Raw genomic sequence first — 18,239 nt, 5'->3', positions numbered from 1 at the left:
TGTCCTTACCGGTGCCCGGTATCCCTTTGTGCCAAACTCGTAATGAGGCCCATTGTCAACCCTTCTTCGATCTGTCTCGATGCTGACTCAACCCTGTGAATCCTTCATCTCACCAATCTTGCATGCCAACTCGACCAATTGGGAAGCCCAAATCAACCCATATCAAATCTGTCTCGAACTTTGAAAAAGTGCCTAAAAGCCTGTCTTAATGCTGCCATACCTCAAGAAAAAGCCCAAAAGATATGTGTGGTGGTTAAATCCACCTAGCCCGCCTTTAAGGCCCCTAGTGACATTTAAGACCCAACTCCTTACATTTTTAAGGACATCTTCATAGAACATTTTAGTCGGAAATACTGCCTGTCATACCCCTTTTCAGAGAGAGAGTTCCTCGTTCACCTTAAAGTCTCCATATTTAGTGTCTTCTCTTACGGGAGTGGGTTATAGTGTTTTTAATTAGTGTGCTTGTATTTTTACTATAATTAAAGTCTCTCATTCTTTATGGAATCTTGGTTGGACATGCTTTATTTGATAATACAATACTACTGATGTTTGGATGCTTCTTTGCTAGCTCACATGCCTCTTGCAATGTAAAGCCTGCCCTTAGCGTGCCATTCCAAAAGTGGTGAAGGAAGTATACCTTTGAGGTTATGTCTGTTTCATCTTTTGATTAGGCGCAATGGTGGTGTTTTAGTAGTGTGGGTTTGAGTAGCAGTTTAATCTACTACATACACCATTTTTTCTGCAAAGCAGTAGTTATTTCTTCATAAATCAAGCCACCTTCTCCGTAGTGCTCTTGGTAAGGAATTGGGGAATTGTAAAGGTAAGATTCCAAGGGCCTGGTTTACAAAATTGTTTCAATGGAGCAATCCCTTTGAAAACTGTTTTTTAAATCAGGCCCCAAGAACCTTCTGCTTTACTGCGAGTACAGAGAAACAGGGCCAAACTCCTTCTGCATCCTGCTAAAGAGATGGCAGAATGCACATGTTTTCAGAGGGCAGCACATACAGTGTTCCTTCTGTAATAGGTGAATGAAAAATAAAAACACATAATCAAAGTGCTTGTCTTGCACATCCTTTGATTAGAGAGGGTGAGACAGGCAGTAGCCCTTAAATTGCCCTGGCAATAGTAGGGAAACTGCCCTCTTAGACATTATGAAAACCCTTCTACATATAATGATCCAGGGTCCTGTGGGGCTACTGATGCTCTTCGATTTATTAGCAGCATTTGACACTATTGACCATTCAATATTATGACAGCAGTTTCAGGAGGTTGTGGGGGCATCATATGCAGCAGTGAACTGGCTTTGTCATTCTTTTCGTAGCGTGCATCCTGCGAAGGTCGGACCTTATACAGCTAGATCAGAGCCAGTGGAATTTAGGGTCATCTATAGGTCATGCTTATCTACAATTTTGCTTAGCATCGACATGAAGTCCTTACATGACCTTGGGGTCAACTTGTGTGCAATATTCCAAAAGCATGCATAAGACACAGCTGATCTTTTACTTGGACAAGGATCTGCAACTAACATTGCACATATGCAGTCGATCTTCTCGTGTGTCAAAAGATGGATGGCTCAAAATTGGCTGGTGCTGAATCTAGAAAAGACTAAAATATTGTGTGTGCTTTAGCCAATGCTCATAATAAGTCACCTTCTATTTACCTGGATGTTGTACTAGTGGAATAAACCATCTAAACACAAACGGATGTTAAAACTCTGGAAAAGATGTTTGATTCTCCCTTCTCCATCATACCCCAAATTTATCTAGACTGGATTACTTCAATGTATTATATGTCGAATACTCCCAGTCCAACATTCATGAACTTGAAGTTCTGCAGAACTCCCTGGCCAGAATTGTTACCAACACAGCCCGGTCAGGGCATAATTACTCCTGTTCTTAGTGGATTATATTGGTTACCGATCGGAAGCAGAATTTCCTTCAAGCTACTCACCTTGGCTCATATATCTCTCTATGGTTTTTCCCGCTTTATATCAATGAACAATGTGTGTGACTGTCCATCTCCAGGCCTCAACGCTCCTCTTACTATAAACTTATGTTTGTTCATCCTTCTAAATGGCTGAAAGCCTATGGTAGATCCTGTGCTGTACTGTCAGCCAAATTGTGGAATAGCCTTCCTCTGGCCCTACGCAAGACAGTAAACCTTACAACTTGCAGATGAGAACTAAAGAACTTTCTCTTTTAAACAGTATACGTCAGGCCGTTGATGTTTGCAGTGCATGGAACGAGCACTGAGAAACCTATACAAATATAAATACATTTTATGTAATGTGCCATCCCCAAGAGCAATTGTGGAATGGGTTGAAACCATAATTAGTGTCAGAGTTGGAATACAACTCATATAACTAGCTTGGATTGGACAAAAGCCTCAGTTACCCTCTGCTGAAGGGTCATACAAATAATCAGTCTCTTAAGATTGAAAGCCTCCAAAAAACCAAGACAACATCTATTTGAATTATAACATCGATAGCCAGGTTTGTGCAGCACATGGCTTACAATAAGTAGTCGGGGTTAGATGTCACGAAAAAGCCTACGCTGGCAATGTTGCTCCAAATTACTGATCATCCCTTAAACGGTGGATGAGAAAAAGCACCTGCCACCCATCATATAAATGTAATCCTGAAATTCTGCAGTCACCGTGACCTTCGGTATTAAAGCACTTTTAAGGTGTCCGTTCCCTGCGGATCCGTCTGTGACTATCTTTTCTTACCAAAAGCGCATTACTTTCAGAAAGCTTATGCTTCCATAAGTGCCTTGCAGTATCGTTTTTATTTTTGACTTAAGGAACAACGTGACATTATTTCATATTGGTAAATGGTGTCAGGATTGGCCAATATGGAAACGCGTGCACACAGCAAGCCCTAGTATGCTGTGTTCTCTCGAGAAAAAAAAGATACAAAGTGACATTTAAAGGCGTATTAATCCCTCACTGTTGCAACACAATTTGAACCAGCCTGACCTGTTGTTCATATTGATCAAGAGTAGTAGCGATCGGATTACTGTGTTAACATTTAGTATGATTCTAAAAGTGGGCTAGTATAAAAAGTGATATCTTTTTAATTGTGTCTAACAATTTGGAACTACTGCATTGGAGTACAAAGAAGAGTGGGATGGAATCTCAGGAGGGATATGTTTTTATTTTGATAAGCTTTTGGCTGTTCTTTGGTTTCTGTCCACCGATTGAACACCCATGCACATGTTAGCCGCAATAGCCATTTCCACTTACTTCCTGCCCTGCCCCACCCAAAACACATTCTCTTCGGATCTATTTGATTTAGCTGTATCATCAAACCATCTGCTGTAAAGGGGATACCACTGTTATAACTAAACAGTATTTTGAAAGTTCATTTCTTAATTGCAAATGTATTGGACTGGGAACATAGCTCAGGGACAACACACTTGTCTTGGAAGCAATACAATAAAGAGCAACACAGGTTTCAACCCCTGTCCTGTGCTTAGAGATATCGGTATTGAGCACACCATAGCTCCCCAGGTGTGAGGTGGTAGGTGAATAAAAAACTCTTAACCGATATTGTAACCAGCCATTAGATCTATAAGCAATAGTTGTATGTACTCACAACAATGCTGTCTTCGCTACAGGTTTTAGATGGGAATGACATCATACGCCCAGGTACCCAGACCATTTTCCAGCTACTGCCGCATTATAGCCAGGCAGAGCCATTATGGCAGTGCCTGGCAAAAACCTGCCCCATGCATGGTCAATAGGCATAACTGTTGGCTTTGTCAATGTGTGTTTCAAATAGGTGGCTTTTGTAGAAATACAAGCCTCTTTTGAAAATGCTTGTAGTGTTTTCCTTTCATCATAAAATAGTTAGTTTACAAGAAAAATAACATTGATTGTGTATTTAGGACAATACGTTCCAATGTGTGACGAAGATGGATACTATAAACCTACTCAATGTCATGGAAGTATGGGATTGTGCTGGTGTGTGGACCGATATGGAAATGAATTGACGGGATCAAGAAGCAATGGAGCGGTGGACTGTGGTGAGTAAATATTGCTGGCATGTATTTAGTACTAATTCTCTCTCCAGCATACATTGTTGTTTTTTGCATATTTCTTTACTGCACTAAGTTTTGGGTTTGATTCACAAAACGTGCTCTTTGGTCAATAAAGTGATACCTGTGTACAACCTTCCACCTGTATGAAAAAAGCTGCACCTTGGGTTCCCCTTTCACACCATGAGCACAGCTCTGCACACCATGGGGTTAAACACGGTGTTCTCACACATTTCAAAATTGGATCCTGTTTGCAATCCGTGAATTGAAATGAAGCCTGTCTGCATGTTTGTTAAATATGCAGGGGTATTGCACAGGCATGTCATTTCTGAGCTTCCTTTGTATGTTTTCATTTTTACTGGGCCAGGCGCAGCATGATTTCTACACTCCCATCCTCCTTCTCAATTCAGTCATGTTTGTGTATGTCTATGTTTAGAGGCGTAACTATCTCATTCCAGATGGCAACCAATGGAGAGCTGTGTAAAAGAGGGGAGCAGCACATACAGAGGGGAAGGGTTGGAAAGAATATGGGTAAGCTAGAATGTATTAATTATGGGGTGGGCAGAGTTCAATTACCTGATCCCCTAAATTCCCTTTTTATGGGATTCCTTGGATTAGGTACATTTGTGGGATGTTTTTACCCATGCATCCAAGCCCTAACATAAAACTGTGCAGTACTGGCACGGAAAACATCATGATGGCCAGAACTCCCTAGAGAGTACACAGGGAAAACATGAAGAATAGGCTGCCACCCATTTTTGCCTATGTTGTGAGCACAGGAGGGCACCGCCTAAAACCACCATTGGGCTACACACAGTAGCCTGAAACCATTGGGAATGGCAATGCTGATTGCCAAAAGCAACCCAGAACTGTGGGGAATTCATTTTCTTAATCCCAAAAATGGTTGCAATACCAGTACTCACCACTATCAGAAAGCCGGCGTTTTAAAACCACCAGACTTTTGTGTAAAACTGAACAAATGAAACAAAACCAAGCCAAGGAAAGACTTGCTAAGAGGTGGAAGAATGTAAAACTATATTCTGAAATGACTTGAAGGAAGTAATTATTTAATGTATAGGTACAAATTGACAGTTTGATTTGAATGTAGAAAACTGGGAACAAAAAGTGACATTTAGCTGAAACCTGGCTTAATGAAACTGGATTCTGCCTGACAACTATCCCCGACAGGAGAAACCTGTTCAGCCACTCTTCCCAGGCCTAGCTGCATCCTGCTGCCCCTTGCCAAAAGGAGTTGTCACCTCTCTGATTAGATTAGAGGTGGAGCACCTGGGAACTGGAAAGAACAGAAAAATGCAACTTCCTTGACTCAGGCAAATGTTATATTGGGGGCGTCGTAAAATAGCTTCCTCTTGGGAGAAACTGGGGGGGCAGTGCCTCTGCAAGCCAGCTGAGCTTGGGAGAAGTGGATAAACCAGTTATTCCACCCTGTGATGTGGGAAGCCACACCCCTTTTTGACCAGAGCATAATTTTAAAAAGATAGATAACTCATAGGGCGGACTTGTCAGAATTATATAAGTAATATCATTATTTTTGTGATTTTTCTGTGAACATTTTAAGAGGCGTTAGGACCCTGTGGTGTATTCTGGGGGGTTGCTAGCGGAAAACAGGGTCTTACTCCAAATGTCTGCATGTTAAAAATCTGGCACTTCATCAATTAATGTCCATACTCCTTGCACACATGTGTGTAATTTTGGGTAAATATCCGATATTGCAAAACCAGTTAAAAAAGCGCAAAATGTTGTCATTTTTGAATGGAAGCCTCCAGGAAGAGCAGAGGCGGACAAGCATGGAATATATAATGTGCACATGTAATTTCAACAAATTGTATATCTGGGAAAGATGTATTTGAATCAAATATAGATTTGTGGGCAAACTGACCAGGGGAGGATCCTCTGGCCCATAAACAGACCTCATCATGATGACAATCCAATTCCTTCCCCCAATCATGGGAGAGGGGAGAATTGGGCCATTGACAAGTAGAGAGGGGCAGGCTTAGCTAGGCCCAGGCACACACCCATTTTCAAAACACATAAAAAGAGACTGCTGGGACAGGTAGAGACATTCAATTCCATTTGCTGCAGAGCATGCTGACCGACGACTTCACATCCAGAGATCCAACACTTAGACTTCCAAGCTAAACAGAGACTACAGAACTTTGAACCAAGAAGGCCCACTGCAAGCAAAAGTATTTGTCAGCAAGCCTCAAAATCATTTGCAAACTATTCCACAGCCGGGCGAGGTGTCTGAATTCTTTTGCCAAGAACTCTTGCCAGTACCCAGAAAGCAGTCTTACATCCAGAATCCACTTGATCCGGACCGGAAAGCAGAGCAGTATTCAGAACCAGAGGCCGCTGAATCCAGAGAGGGTAGACAAGCAGAGCAGAGCTGACCCAGATCGCTGTGAGCAGAACCGGTGCCTGATTGACCCGCCAAGCAGACAGAACCGCAGCCAGACGTGTTGACCAGATCCGGGACGAGGCCTAGTTCAAATTTATATTGTGAGTACCTAGCAGAACTGTGCAGAACCAATAATCTAATCCAAACTATTTTAACATAAGTAGAACTGCCTCCTAGAAATCGTGTCACCTGTCAATTCTGCAGCGGCAAGCTGTCACCTGTCATTTTGAGTTTACTTTAAATCCAAAAAACTACCTTTATTTAATCGTCAGTATCTCTGGAACCGTTTGGGCTAGGAACAAAATTCAACTTTCATCTGAAAGCTTAGAATCTATGCTTTCCAACAAGCCGACTTCCTACTCCTTATACTTTTACTGCAATTGCGATTCACACACTCGCGAAATTTACCGTGATTTGCGATTTTGGCTCAATTTCTCCACTTGTCAAAATAGCAGCTCCATTCTTTCTTTTGTTAAAATCTGTTGCAACTTGGTAATAACTCATAGAGCATTGCTAAAGTGAGCCTGAACTAATACCAACACACATCTCCCACTCACCCTGAATCTCTAGAGGGAATTAAAATCAGTTGGCACATTTTCCCATCCATTGCCATCACATTTAAAAAGCATTGTGGGCCTGTGTTTCAAACTCCTACCTGTTTCCTCTAAGCTTGCTGGGGGGGGGGGCTGAATTTCGTATTGTATTTGATTGCATTCCTGAGAACTGTGTGCTCCTCTTTCCATCTCCTTCCATTTCTTACATTGCATAGGGGAGGGGGGTGAATTGCCAGAGAAAAAGTGATTATCTTAAAATCATATCAAGTATTTCTGTACTGCATTTTATTACTCATTGCTTTTCCCTTGAAACCATAAAAGTATTTTTGCTACTTCATCCATCCTATACTAACTCCTCACTGATTGTAAAGAAGTGTGCTAGTGCCAGATTACCCATTGTTGATCAACATCATATGACTAAGTGTACTATCGGATATTAATTTATTATAAAGTGTGATATATATATTGTTTAAATTCTCAAATAAACATTTTAATTTGCAAAACAAACCTACTTCTTGGCTCAGTGGGGTCAGGGGGATTCTAAGAGGGGGGTGTTATACAAGGGTGGTCATCCAGAGTACTGAACTAGACATACAAATACATTAACAACAGTTTTCCTCAGCATCCCAGACTAGGCATTGACTTAGCTGTAGTGTTGATTGAATATCGCTTACAAAAGTGGGGGCTCGGAGCCGGGATATTCTGGGTTAGACCTATCACTTGTGCAGATTAATACAGTGTGCTAACTGACGGGAGACATACATCCGGTCGGATCACCACGCTGTGTTACGCTGTAAGGCACTCCTCAAAGGAACGCTCTAAGGAAACGGTCTGTTTTGCAAAATAAAATACAAACTTCTGTAAGTCAGGAAGGAACTCAAATTCCAGAATGACGACCGTGGTAGACATGAAAATAGCGAGGGAGCACCTCTTACATAAGCTATTTGTGAGAGGTGAGTGGACTCATCAGGACCAGGCGGTCTGGTTGCAGGCAATCACGCAACAGGTCACTGAAACAGGGTCAGATAGCTGGAGAGATCAGGGTCCCCTACATGTGGCTCTAAGTGAACTATATATGGCCCCTAAGGCAAAAGAGGAACACAATAAGATTGCCAGGATAGCAGCATATTTGTATCTATATATGGGAGCCATGCAGGACAAATGTGCTGAAGGCCAAGATCTGGCAAATAGGCAACAGATGGTGTTAGAAAAGGCCCAATCTGACCTGGTCTCTTCTGAGAAGAGGCTGCAGAGGAGCCAGGAGTCAGAAAATGATAGCAGACAGTACATCACTAAAATAAAGGAGTATATGGATATGCAGCAACAGGAAAAGGCTGACCAGGATACCAGATTTCTGGCCTTCCAGAAGGAGTACCAAGAAGGTTTGGACTCCCTACTGCAGAGCCAGAAAAAGCTGGAGCAACAATTAGATTTCAATGGGGCATGTGCTGAGCAGGTAGTCACCCTGCAAAGCCACCTAGATAGGGAAAAAGAGGAAAGCAATACATTAATTCTGAAGGACCTGGATACCCAGGCAGAGTTTGATCAGGAGCGCCAGAAAGCTGGTGCCTTCCAAAGGCAAAGGGACGACCTGGCGGCACAGATGCAGGCTCTTAGTCAGGAAAGGGATACCTTAGGCCAGGAAGTCTGCACTTAAAAAGGAAAATGGAAGAAAATCACCTAGCCCTCCAGGGACTGGGTGACCTCCAAAAAGAACACCAGAACTTGTTAGAGCACACCAGGAGGGTGGAGGAGGCTCTGGCAAGAAAGGAGCAGGCCAGTAGGGATGGGACTGAGGAGGTAACCCTCCTGCAGTAGAGACTGGCCCAGTACTCCAGGACCAATCAGGAGGCACAGAGAGAAAATGAGTCTCTCTGTCAGCACAATGATAGGCTCCAGCAACAGGAAGCAGGGGCGGATAAAGATGAGGTTAGCTGGGAAAGAGAAACTCCTGAGCATAACCTCAGGAGCCCTAGTACCAGAAGCCTTCATCTCTCCCAGTCCGTTGACTCTGCCACCCCCATGTCCCCTTGCACACATGAGGCCAGGGCCACGGGGATGGCAGATTACTCTCCAGCTAGAAGTATGGGGCTCATAGGCCAGTACCTCCCAGGAATGGATGGGCCGGCATCCGGGTATGGGCACCCAAGCACAGTGCAATTTAGTGGGGAACCCCAGGAGAGTAGGCCCATTAAGGGCATCTGTTAGGTCAGTGGGGGGGATACCCAGCAAATCCTGGTAGCAAGGAGGGATCTGAAGACTCCTCTGAGCGTCACAGGACACAGGAGACCAGGTCCCCACATTCTGCCAGCCATTCCCAGGCTCGCAGAATCCGGGAAAACCTCGAAGATCAGACGGGCACCTCTGGGAGCAGCGCTTCTGAGTCGGAGGATGAATGGACCAGGGTTACCCGAACCAAAAAGGCCAATAAGGCAAAAAGGGCCTTGCTTAAGGACCCATTGAAACAAATAAAGTCAATAAGGAGTGTCATCACGCCTTATCATAAGAACGCCACGTATTCTGTTTGGGAACACTTGGAGCTCTATGAGCAAATGATGGAGACTTTCCATTTGAAGGACAGCCAAAGCTGTATTTAATATGTAAAGTGGACCTTCTCACCAGAATACTCCAGTTTCTTTGCGGGGCTGGAGGATCAAAACCATTCAAGGTGGTCCACATAAAGGGCAGCCATCTTGAAACATTTCTCTGTGCACAGAAATCCTCAAGAGGCTCGCAAGGCAGCCTGCAATTTGCAATGTGGAGGATCAGGCCCCACAAGAGTTTGTGCAAGAATTAAAGTGTGCTTTTGCGCAGACCTCCAGAAGGGTGCGCACGGATAGCAGAGAATTCATCAATACGTTTTTCCATGCCTTACCCAAATACATAATGACCCAGCTCGTGAGAGATTTTCATGAGAAAAGATCTTTAGACTGGGTCATTGAACAGGCTACCCGGATCTATGAGGTGCAGAAGCCCATCGAAAATAAAAATAATGCGCCGAAAACCCCCAAAACCAACAGCACCCCTGCTGCTGCCAAGGTGGCAGAGGTAAAGATTGCTCCCGTTTTAGATTTGGAGATGAGGGGGCCTAAAAACCTGCCTGCACCAAATAATTCACAGCCCAGAAGGCCCTCGGGCCAGTCACAGACAGTGAGTCGAGGAGGTAGTCCCCCAAATGGGGTCCCCTGCCCCCCTGACTATGTAAGTCCCCGCTACAAGGGAAACAGACCAATCCTGGGTTATGTGTGGACTCCTCCAGCCCAAGGGGGGGGATCCAGCCAAGCTCCTGACCCAGGGAACTTCCCTCCTAACTTCCCCCAGGAGGGCAGAAATCACCAAATCCTGGGCAGAACTTTTTCCCCAGGTATCCACCCAATTTCCAGCCCCAAAATCATCCATCCTTCTTTCCCCAATTCCCTGAGCCCAGGCAACCTAATCCGGGAGTGGGGAGGCCAAGGGTGGAGGGGTACCAAAATCTTCCCAACCAGGGGTACTACCAGAGAAGGGATAGCTACCTTTCCTGGGATCAGCCCAGGGGAGAAAATAGAGCCCCGTATCAGCCTGAGCGGGTTTCACAACTTGAGCGCCAGGTCCAAAATATGGCACGAGATCTGGGTCACATACTGAGGGCTCAACAGACCCCTCAGATGAGCATGCCACCGCAGAATGCCCCAAACTCTGGACCTGGTGCTCCAGAACAATGACAGGGGCAGCTCCCCGATAACCCACCGGTTCCCAGGGAGGAGGCACAAGGGGAAGGGGGGTGTAAAGCCTTGGAGGAAGCTTCCTTCCCAACTTGTAAACAGCCCCTGGAAAACCAGGAACTGGAAACAAAATCTCCTGCCCCTGAAAGCCTGCCTCCCAAGGAGCAGAGGGGGGGTAGGAGAAACAAAGGACCCAAACAGACCCACTTTGTGGAGGAGGTACAGGTCTTCCAATTTTAGGGAGAGGGATCCTCAGAAGATCCTGGAAAAAGGATCTTCTCCTTTAGAGATGGGAGTACTCCTCCCAAGGAAAAATGGGTCCCCAGGGATGCCAATTCAGACTGGGGACATCTGGAGACTGAGCTACCGCCGCCCATCATCTCATCCCAGAACCGACAATACCAAAAACCCCTGGTTCAAACCCATCCTGGTGACTGCCTCCACAAAGGCAGGGGGCAGCCCAGAACTGGAACCAGGGGAACCCACAATGGCTCTGATCTCCAGTTGCCAACTTTTTCTTTCAGATTCCCCAGGCTCTTCATAGAAATCTGCCCAAATCTCTTCGCTAGCAATGTCCAAAAACAGAAAATTAGCCTATCAGTTGTCCAAAAATGTGCATTATCTGTGCCCCCTTGAGGAGAAGGAGGGAAGATACTATGCCCCAGTACAAGTACAGGGGCAGGGTACAATTTTGGCACTGGTGGACACTGGATCCCAAGCTACCCTTCTGTCCAAAAGGGCCTTTGAGGAACTAAATTCAGGAAGGGGGGAGAATTACCGAATTCCTCTCACCTCTCTTCCTGGACAACTGCAGAACTTTGACGGGAAGGAAATTCCCGTTGAGGGGACTGCAGACTTGGACATTAAAATTGGGCGACACAAGGTGAAACACAAAGTCATAGTAGTGACTCCAGAGGGCACCCCTTGTTTACTAGGGAATGACCTCCTGAGAAGGTTGTCACCCCTAATAGATTGTGTAAACAAGGTCCTCTGGACCCAGACTAGCCGACCAATAATATTAAAACAGCGTGTCAACCATGTTAGTTTAAACGGCACCTGCCACATGGTTGAACAAAAATCTGACCAAGTAGAATTTCACTTCCAGAACAACCAGATTCCAGACGTGACAGTAATAGCAGTAGGACAACAGACTGGTGGTGAGGGGTCCTCTCTATTTCTGAAAATCAACCTTCCTTCCAGTTTAAAGTGGTATTCCACACTGGAAGGAAACACCCTGAAATTCTTCACCAATCCACAATCAGACACTCCCACTCCTATAGTCCAGAAAGATGTGACATCAGCTCAGAGCCTGGCTGATATTCAGCAAATTGGAGATCAGTTGTTCATCCCCGTTCAGTTAAATGATGGGAAGGACTCTGTTCTCGCTCGAGTGTGTGTGAACAATGGTAAGAGCTTCATCAGCGAAGCCATGTTCCGCCAACTCCCAAAAGATCCAGCCATTCCCACATTCAAACTGATGGACAAATGGGAAATGGACCTGGAAGCACCCAATTCGAAACATCTCCTGCCAAGCAGGTGTATGCTCAAAATCTCCATTGGCAACAAGAGCATAGTCCATAATTGTTGGGTCGTGCGAGACGTCACTGCCGCCTTTTACTTAGGCAGTGACATTCTCAATCTCTTTGCCATTAGTTTGGACCTAATAAACTTCAAAGCTTGGTCCCGATTAGCGGATAATCCCATGGGCTTTGATGATTCAGAAAAAGCAGTTAGGTCAGCTCAATTGCTACCTTATGCAGTTGAAATTCAGATTAAAGAGGAAGTCACCATCCCAGAAAGGACCCGACAATTCTCCCTGGAAGTGAAAGTTAGAAGAGGACAAAAATTGAAAAACCATGATGCTTATATCCATCTAAATGCTTCTCTCCAACAGCAAGGGTTAGGGGTAAACCCAACACCATTAGTCAACATAGAACATGACACCATTCCAATAGAGGTGGATAACAGTGACTTAAAGAGTATTACACTCGCCACAGGCACCATTATTGGAATGGTGGTTGATGACCGACATTTCTCCATTGATTTAGGAAATGAACTGTTAGGACCGATTCCCCAGGGACTGTGTTGACAGTGATAGTGATGACGACACAACACCAGACAGGATTTTCACCCGGCATGGGGGGACCTTCCTGGTGTACACTTCTTGCCCTTATGGTAAGGAAGATGTGACTTGTAACTTCAGGAGGGATGAGGTGATTTTCCAGGTCCATGAGGACTGCCTTTCCCACCTGAAGCCTCCATTCCAAATCAGCACTCTGACCAGGGATTTCTCCACCCAGCTGGAGGAGGCCGCTGAGATAGCCAAACCAGAAGTCTTTCCAGACTTCAGGCAGATGGTGGAAGAGAGAGTCAACCTAGCTGATGCCTGTGTGACTCTGGAACAGAAGCAAAAGTTGAAACAAGTTTTCTTGGATTTCCAAGATCTCTTTGCGGTAGACTCATATGACTGTGGTCGCACCGAGATCCACACAACAACAATTCCCACGGACCCTGGAATGACTCCAGTGTTTGTGAAGCAATATCGTGTGCCTCTCACATCCATTGAGTCCCTTCCTGAAATAATTAAGAACCTTGAGTCCCGGGGAATAATCCGTCCAGTACACAGCACCTTCAATAATCCGGTGCTGGGAATATTGAAGCCAAACGGCCAGTGGAGACTCTGCGCCGACCTTAGGGAGCTCAACAAACGGGTCCATACTTCCCGAGGGCCTCTGCCCTACATTGACCAAGGGCTGGCCCAGATCCAGGGGTCACAGGTATTCACAGCAATAGACCTGACCAATGCATACTGGACCGTGCCTGTCAGTAGGGAGGACCAATACAAACTGGCTTTTACCTTTGGGGGCCAGCAGTACACATGGACCCGGACTCTCTTCGGATACCTCAACTCTGGCAATGAATTCAACATTTTCCTACATAAGGCCATGCCCGACCTGGATGCGAGGGGTAACCTGGCTTATGTAGATGATGTCCTCATCAAAAGTTCATCTGTGGAAGAACACATAGCGGAGATCCATTATGTTCTGACGCAGTTGAGGGCCGCCGGAGCAAAACTTTCCTTCCAGAATGCACAGTGGTGTAGAACCTGTGTTAATTTCTTGGGCATGAGATTACTTCTCAGGGTCTATGTCCCCAGGAAAAGAAAGTGGAAGCACTTCAGAAGCTGAAAGACCCCACAACTCTGCAGGAACTAAGGAGCCTCCTTGGACTGACTAATTACAGCAGAAAGTTCATTGAAGGCTACGCAGAGATCACTTGACCCCTGATTCATCTCTTGAAGGGGGGGGTGAAGTGGGAATGGGGTCCAGAACAATCTGAGGCAGTAAGACAACTCAAAAGAAGCCTCTCACAAGCGCCTTGCCTAGCTTACCCTGTCAGAAACAAGGAGTTCTTCCTGGAGACGGGGTTCTCTAATACGTGCTTGACGGCAGTATTATACCAAAAGCATGACAAGGTCAATAAAATAATCTCCTATGCGAGCAAAACTTTATCCTCTGTGGAGAAAAATTCAACGATTGTGAGAAGGCACTCCTGGCATCGGTGTGGGCATTGAAGAATTACCGCCCGTTTATCCCGGGGGAACACATCATAGTGGAGACTCTACACCAGCCTCTGCAATATCTCCAAAGTGACAGAATCCGGGCCGGAAATGTGAGTAATTCCCGAATTACTTCCTGGATTCTGTCAATGCAAGGCTTTCCTGTGGAGGTCAGATATGGCCAAAACAAGAAGAGTCCCCTCACGCAAGATCTGGCTGACTTGCATGATTGTGCCAGAGAAAACTGTCTCGAGGACGATAGTCTAAAAATCAAGGACAACATGGAGGCATACCTTAATTCCCCACACAAAGTCTTTGAAGAAGACAAGTGTGAGGGAATGCCCACTGTCTATGTGGATGGATGCTCTTACCATGTTGACAACGACGGGGAGAAAGAACTGGTGGCTGGCGTAGGGAATGCATGGGTGAAGGAGTTCCCAGAACCCTCCGCTGGATACAAAATTGGTCCCCGAAGTAGTCAGGTGGCAGAATTGATGGCTGTGCATCAGGCCATCCTTACTGCTGTCCAGCATCAACTCCACAAACTGGTCATAATCACAGATTCGGATTATGTACGGAACGGGTTCGTAGAGCGCCTGGTCAACTGGAAAACCAGAGGCATGTTATGTGCTAATAACAAACCCTTGAAACATAGGAAGTTAATCCAAAACATTGATGATGTGGTCACATCGAATGGGATGACCATCTACTGGAAAAAGATCAAGGGTCATTCCAAAGTAGAGGGACCAGACAACACTGGAAATGACTTAGCTGATCAGCTGGCCAAAACCGGGGCCATCCAAGGGGATCTAATAGAAATAGAGTCCCTATTGGGGGAAATCCAGGTCACTGCTATCACTAGGTCCCAGACAAATGCTCACAATGATCTTTCAACTGCACAATGGAGTAAGGAGACCCCTGATGCTGATTTAATTACAGCTCAGAAGGGGGATCCAACTATTGGTAAGTTTTGCCAACACCTTGAGGACCCTGAGAACTTTCCCCTGACGGATACCGATTACATTGGGAAAGAGGACCTAAGAGTGTTGATGAAATGTCCAAAAATGTTCCGAATCCAAGACGGTTTGCTGGTAAGGAAATCCAAAGCTGGCCACAATCAGTGGGTGGTTCCTACCTCATTCCGAAGCCTGATGTTAAGTCACGCCCATGATGCGGCCACCGCCGGTCATAGGGGGTTTCACACAACACTGGAAATCTTAAGAGAGTTTGCATACTGGCCACACATGGGGCAAGACCTCGACCAATACTTGAATGGGTGTCTTGTGTGTGCACAATTTCAGCCATCATCCCTTACACACTGTGCGCCTCTCCAAAAGAGGGGGATGACAATGCCATGGTCAGATTTGCAAATCGACTTTGTAGGCCCTGTAACCCGCTCGTCTAAAGGAAACAAGCACATGTTGACCGTTACATGCTTGTTTACAAAGTGGGTGGAATGTCTCCCGGCACCAAACTGCAAGGCAGAAACAGCAGCTGCCCTGATGATTAACTACATCTTTTCCCGTTTTGGTCTACCTCAAAGGATTGAGTCAGACAGAGGTAGCCACTTCACCAGTGAAGTAATGACAAAGATGTGGGAGATACTAGGGGTTAAAAGGAAGCTACAACATTGCTTACAGGCCAGCTTCTTCTGGAGCAGTGGAGAGATATAACCGGACAATTGTGAGCATATTAAAAAAGTTTGTGGCAGATTCTGGGCCAGGTTGGGATATCCGACTACCTCTGGTCCTAATGGCCATCAGATCTACCCCTTCATCTGCAACCAAAATGTCACCATTTGAGTTGATGACTGGACGCAAGATGGTGCTTCCCCAGCATTTGCTCTACAGAACCCAAGAGCAAACGTTGATAAATGCCTCCACAACTCATGAGTATGTGGAGAATTTAAGGAAACACCTTCAGCATGCTTTTGCCTATGCTCAGCGGAATCTAGAAAGATCAGCCGAGAGCATGAAGACCCACTACGACCTGAAGACTACCCGAAAGGAATATAAGGTGCGGGGCCGGGTCTATCTATACAATTTCCAAAGGAACCAGGCCAAACAGCGAAAATGTTTGCCTACATGGAAGGGACCGTTTGAAATTATAGACAAAATCTCCCCTGTGGCCTACAAGATCTGCATCCCCAAAGGCGGTTTGGCAGAGGGGGAAGACAAGTGGCTAAATATAAATCCGCAAACTTTCATCTGAACGCTTAGAATCTAAGCTTTCCAACAAGCCTAGAACCGACTTCCTACTCCTTATACTTTTACCGCAATCGCGATTCACACACTCGCAAAATTTACTGTGATTTGCGATTTTGGCTCAATTTCTCCACTTGTCAAAATAGCAGCTCCATTCTTTCTTTTGTTAAAATCCGTTGCAACTTGGTAATAACTCATAGAGCATTGCTAAAGTGAGCCTGAACTAATACCAACACGCATCTCCCACTCACCCTGAATCTCTAGAGGGAATTAAAATCAGTTGGCACATTTTCCCATCCATTGCCATCACATTTAAAAAACATTTTGGGCCTGTGTTTCAAACTCCTACCTGTTTCCTCTAAGCTTGCTGGGGGGGGACTGAATTTTGTATTGTATTTGATTGCATTCCTGAGAACTGTGTGCTCCTCTTTCCATCTCCTCCATTTCTTACATTGCATAGGGGAGGGGGTGAATTGCCAGAGAAAAAGTGATTATCTTATCTTCTGCTAAAATCATATCAAGTATTTCTGTACTGCATTTTATTCCTCATTGCTTTTCCCTTGAAACCAAGTATTTTTGCTACTTCATCCATCCTATACTAACTCCTCATTGATTGTAAAGAAGTGTGCTAGTGCCAGATTACCCATTGTTGATCAACATCATATGTCTAAGTCTACTATCAGATATTAATTTATTATAAAGTGTGATATATATATACTGTTTAAATTCTCAAATAAACCTTTTAATTTGCAAAACAATCCTACTTCTTGGCTCAGTGCGGTCAGGGGGATTCTAAGAGGGGGGTGTTATACAAGGTTGGTCATCCAGAGTACTGAACTAGACATACAAATACATTAATAAGGGTTTTCCTCAGCATCCCAGACAAGGCATTGACTTAGCTGTAGTGTTGATTGAATATCGCTTACACATTACATCACAAGACATTAGGCTGGTGGAATTCCTACAGTACTATAATTATGCAAGAATTAAGGTTCATGTTCGATAATTATAATTATTAGAAGAAACAGAAACAGTGCTAGCCCTTGGTTGTCATATACACACCTGGACATTGAATCAAGAGTCCAGTGTCTCTCTAAGTACATGCTACTCTAACCAGCGGTCATTGAATTTTAAACTATATTCAATATTTCATGAGAATAATCGAGTTGACTAGATTAATTTCAAGATCATATGTGATAGTAGGAACTCGGGCTGTGTAATTTCACTTGGGGGACTTTGAGAAGGTAAATATGACCTCTGTAGTTTGGCACTGGCTACTGGGAAATGTACATTCAAAGTCAATGTAATGTCCCTAATATCCATTGGAAGGATGTCCAACTCCTAATACTGGAACTCTTGAAGGGCTTTAAAGTTTCTTAAAGCCAGACAACATTTTAAGAGAAATTTAATGTTATGACATGATTATGATTCTCGAAGTAAGACTAAAACATTTTTTCTTTTTGTTTATGGATAAATCTTCTGTATTAAGAAAGACAAACATGGATTTAAAGGCAGGCCACAGGCGGTCTTGTCACAGTGATACAAAATCATTTGGATTTTAATCTGAAGGTACATGAGAGAATGGCAGACAAAAGCGGATAGAAACTCATTTTTGTTCTGGATGATTGATGAGGAATGGCTATTTGTTGACATTGGCATGCCTCCTGCTACTTCTGGACGTTTTGAGATGAGGTCTGATTTCGACAATGTTTGGGTGATTTTAATGCAAAATGTGGTGATTTTGATAAAGAAGATACATTTT

At 44.6% G+C, this 18,239-nt stretch overlaps 1 protein-coding gene across 1 annotated transcript in view; it reads left to right on the top strand.

Annotated features, from left to right (window-relative positions):
• Positions 1-18,239, top strand: part of SPOCK3 (SPARC (osteonectin), cwcv and kazal like domains proteoglycan 3) — a 1,387,609-nt gene that overhangs the window by 1,347,764 nt on the left and 21,606 nt on the right. The window contains exon 9 of the mRNA XM_069631385.1: positions 3,888-4,025. Coding sequence (XP_069487486.1) covers positions 3,888-4,025 — 138 coding nt within the window. The remainder of the gene's footprint in view (positions 1-3,887; positions 4,026-18,239) is intronic.

The sequence above is a fragment of the Ambystoma mexicanum genome, chromosome 6q, assembly GCF_040938575.1.
Source record: "Ambystoma mexicanum isolate Mex_15411 chromosome 6q, UKY_AmexF1_1, whole genome shotgun sequence".
NCBI lineage: Eukaryota > Metazoa > Chordata > Amphibia > Caudata > Ambystomatidae > Ambystoma > Ambystoma mexicanum.
Note: the sequence above shows the minus strand (reverse complement) of the source record. Positions and strands in the feature narration are given on the sequence as shown.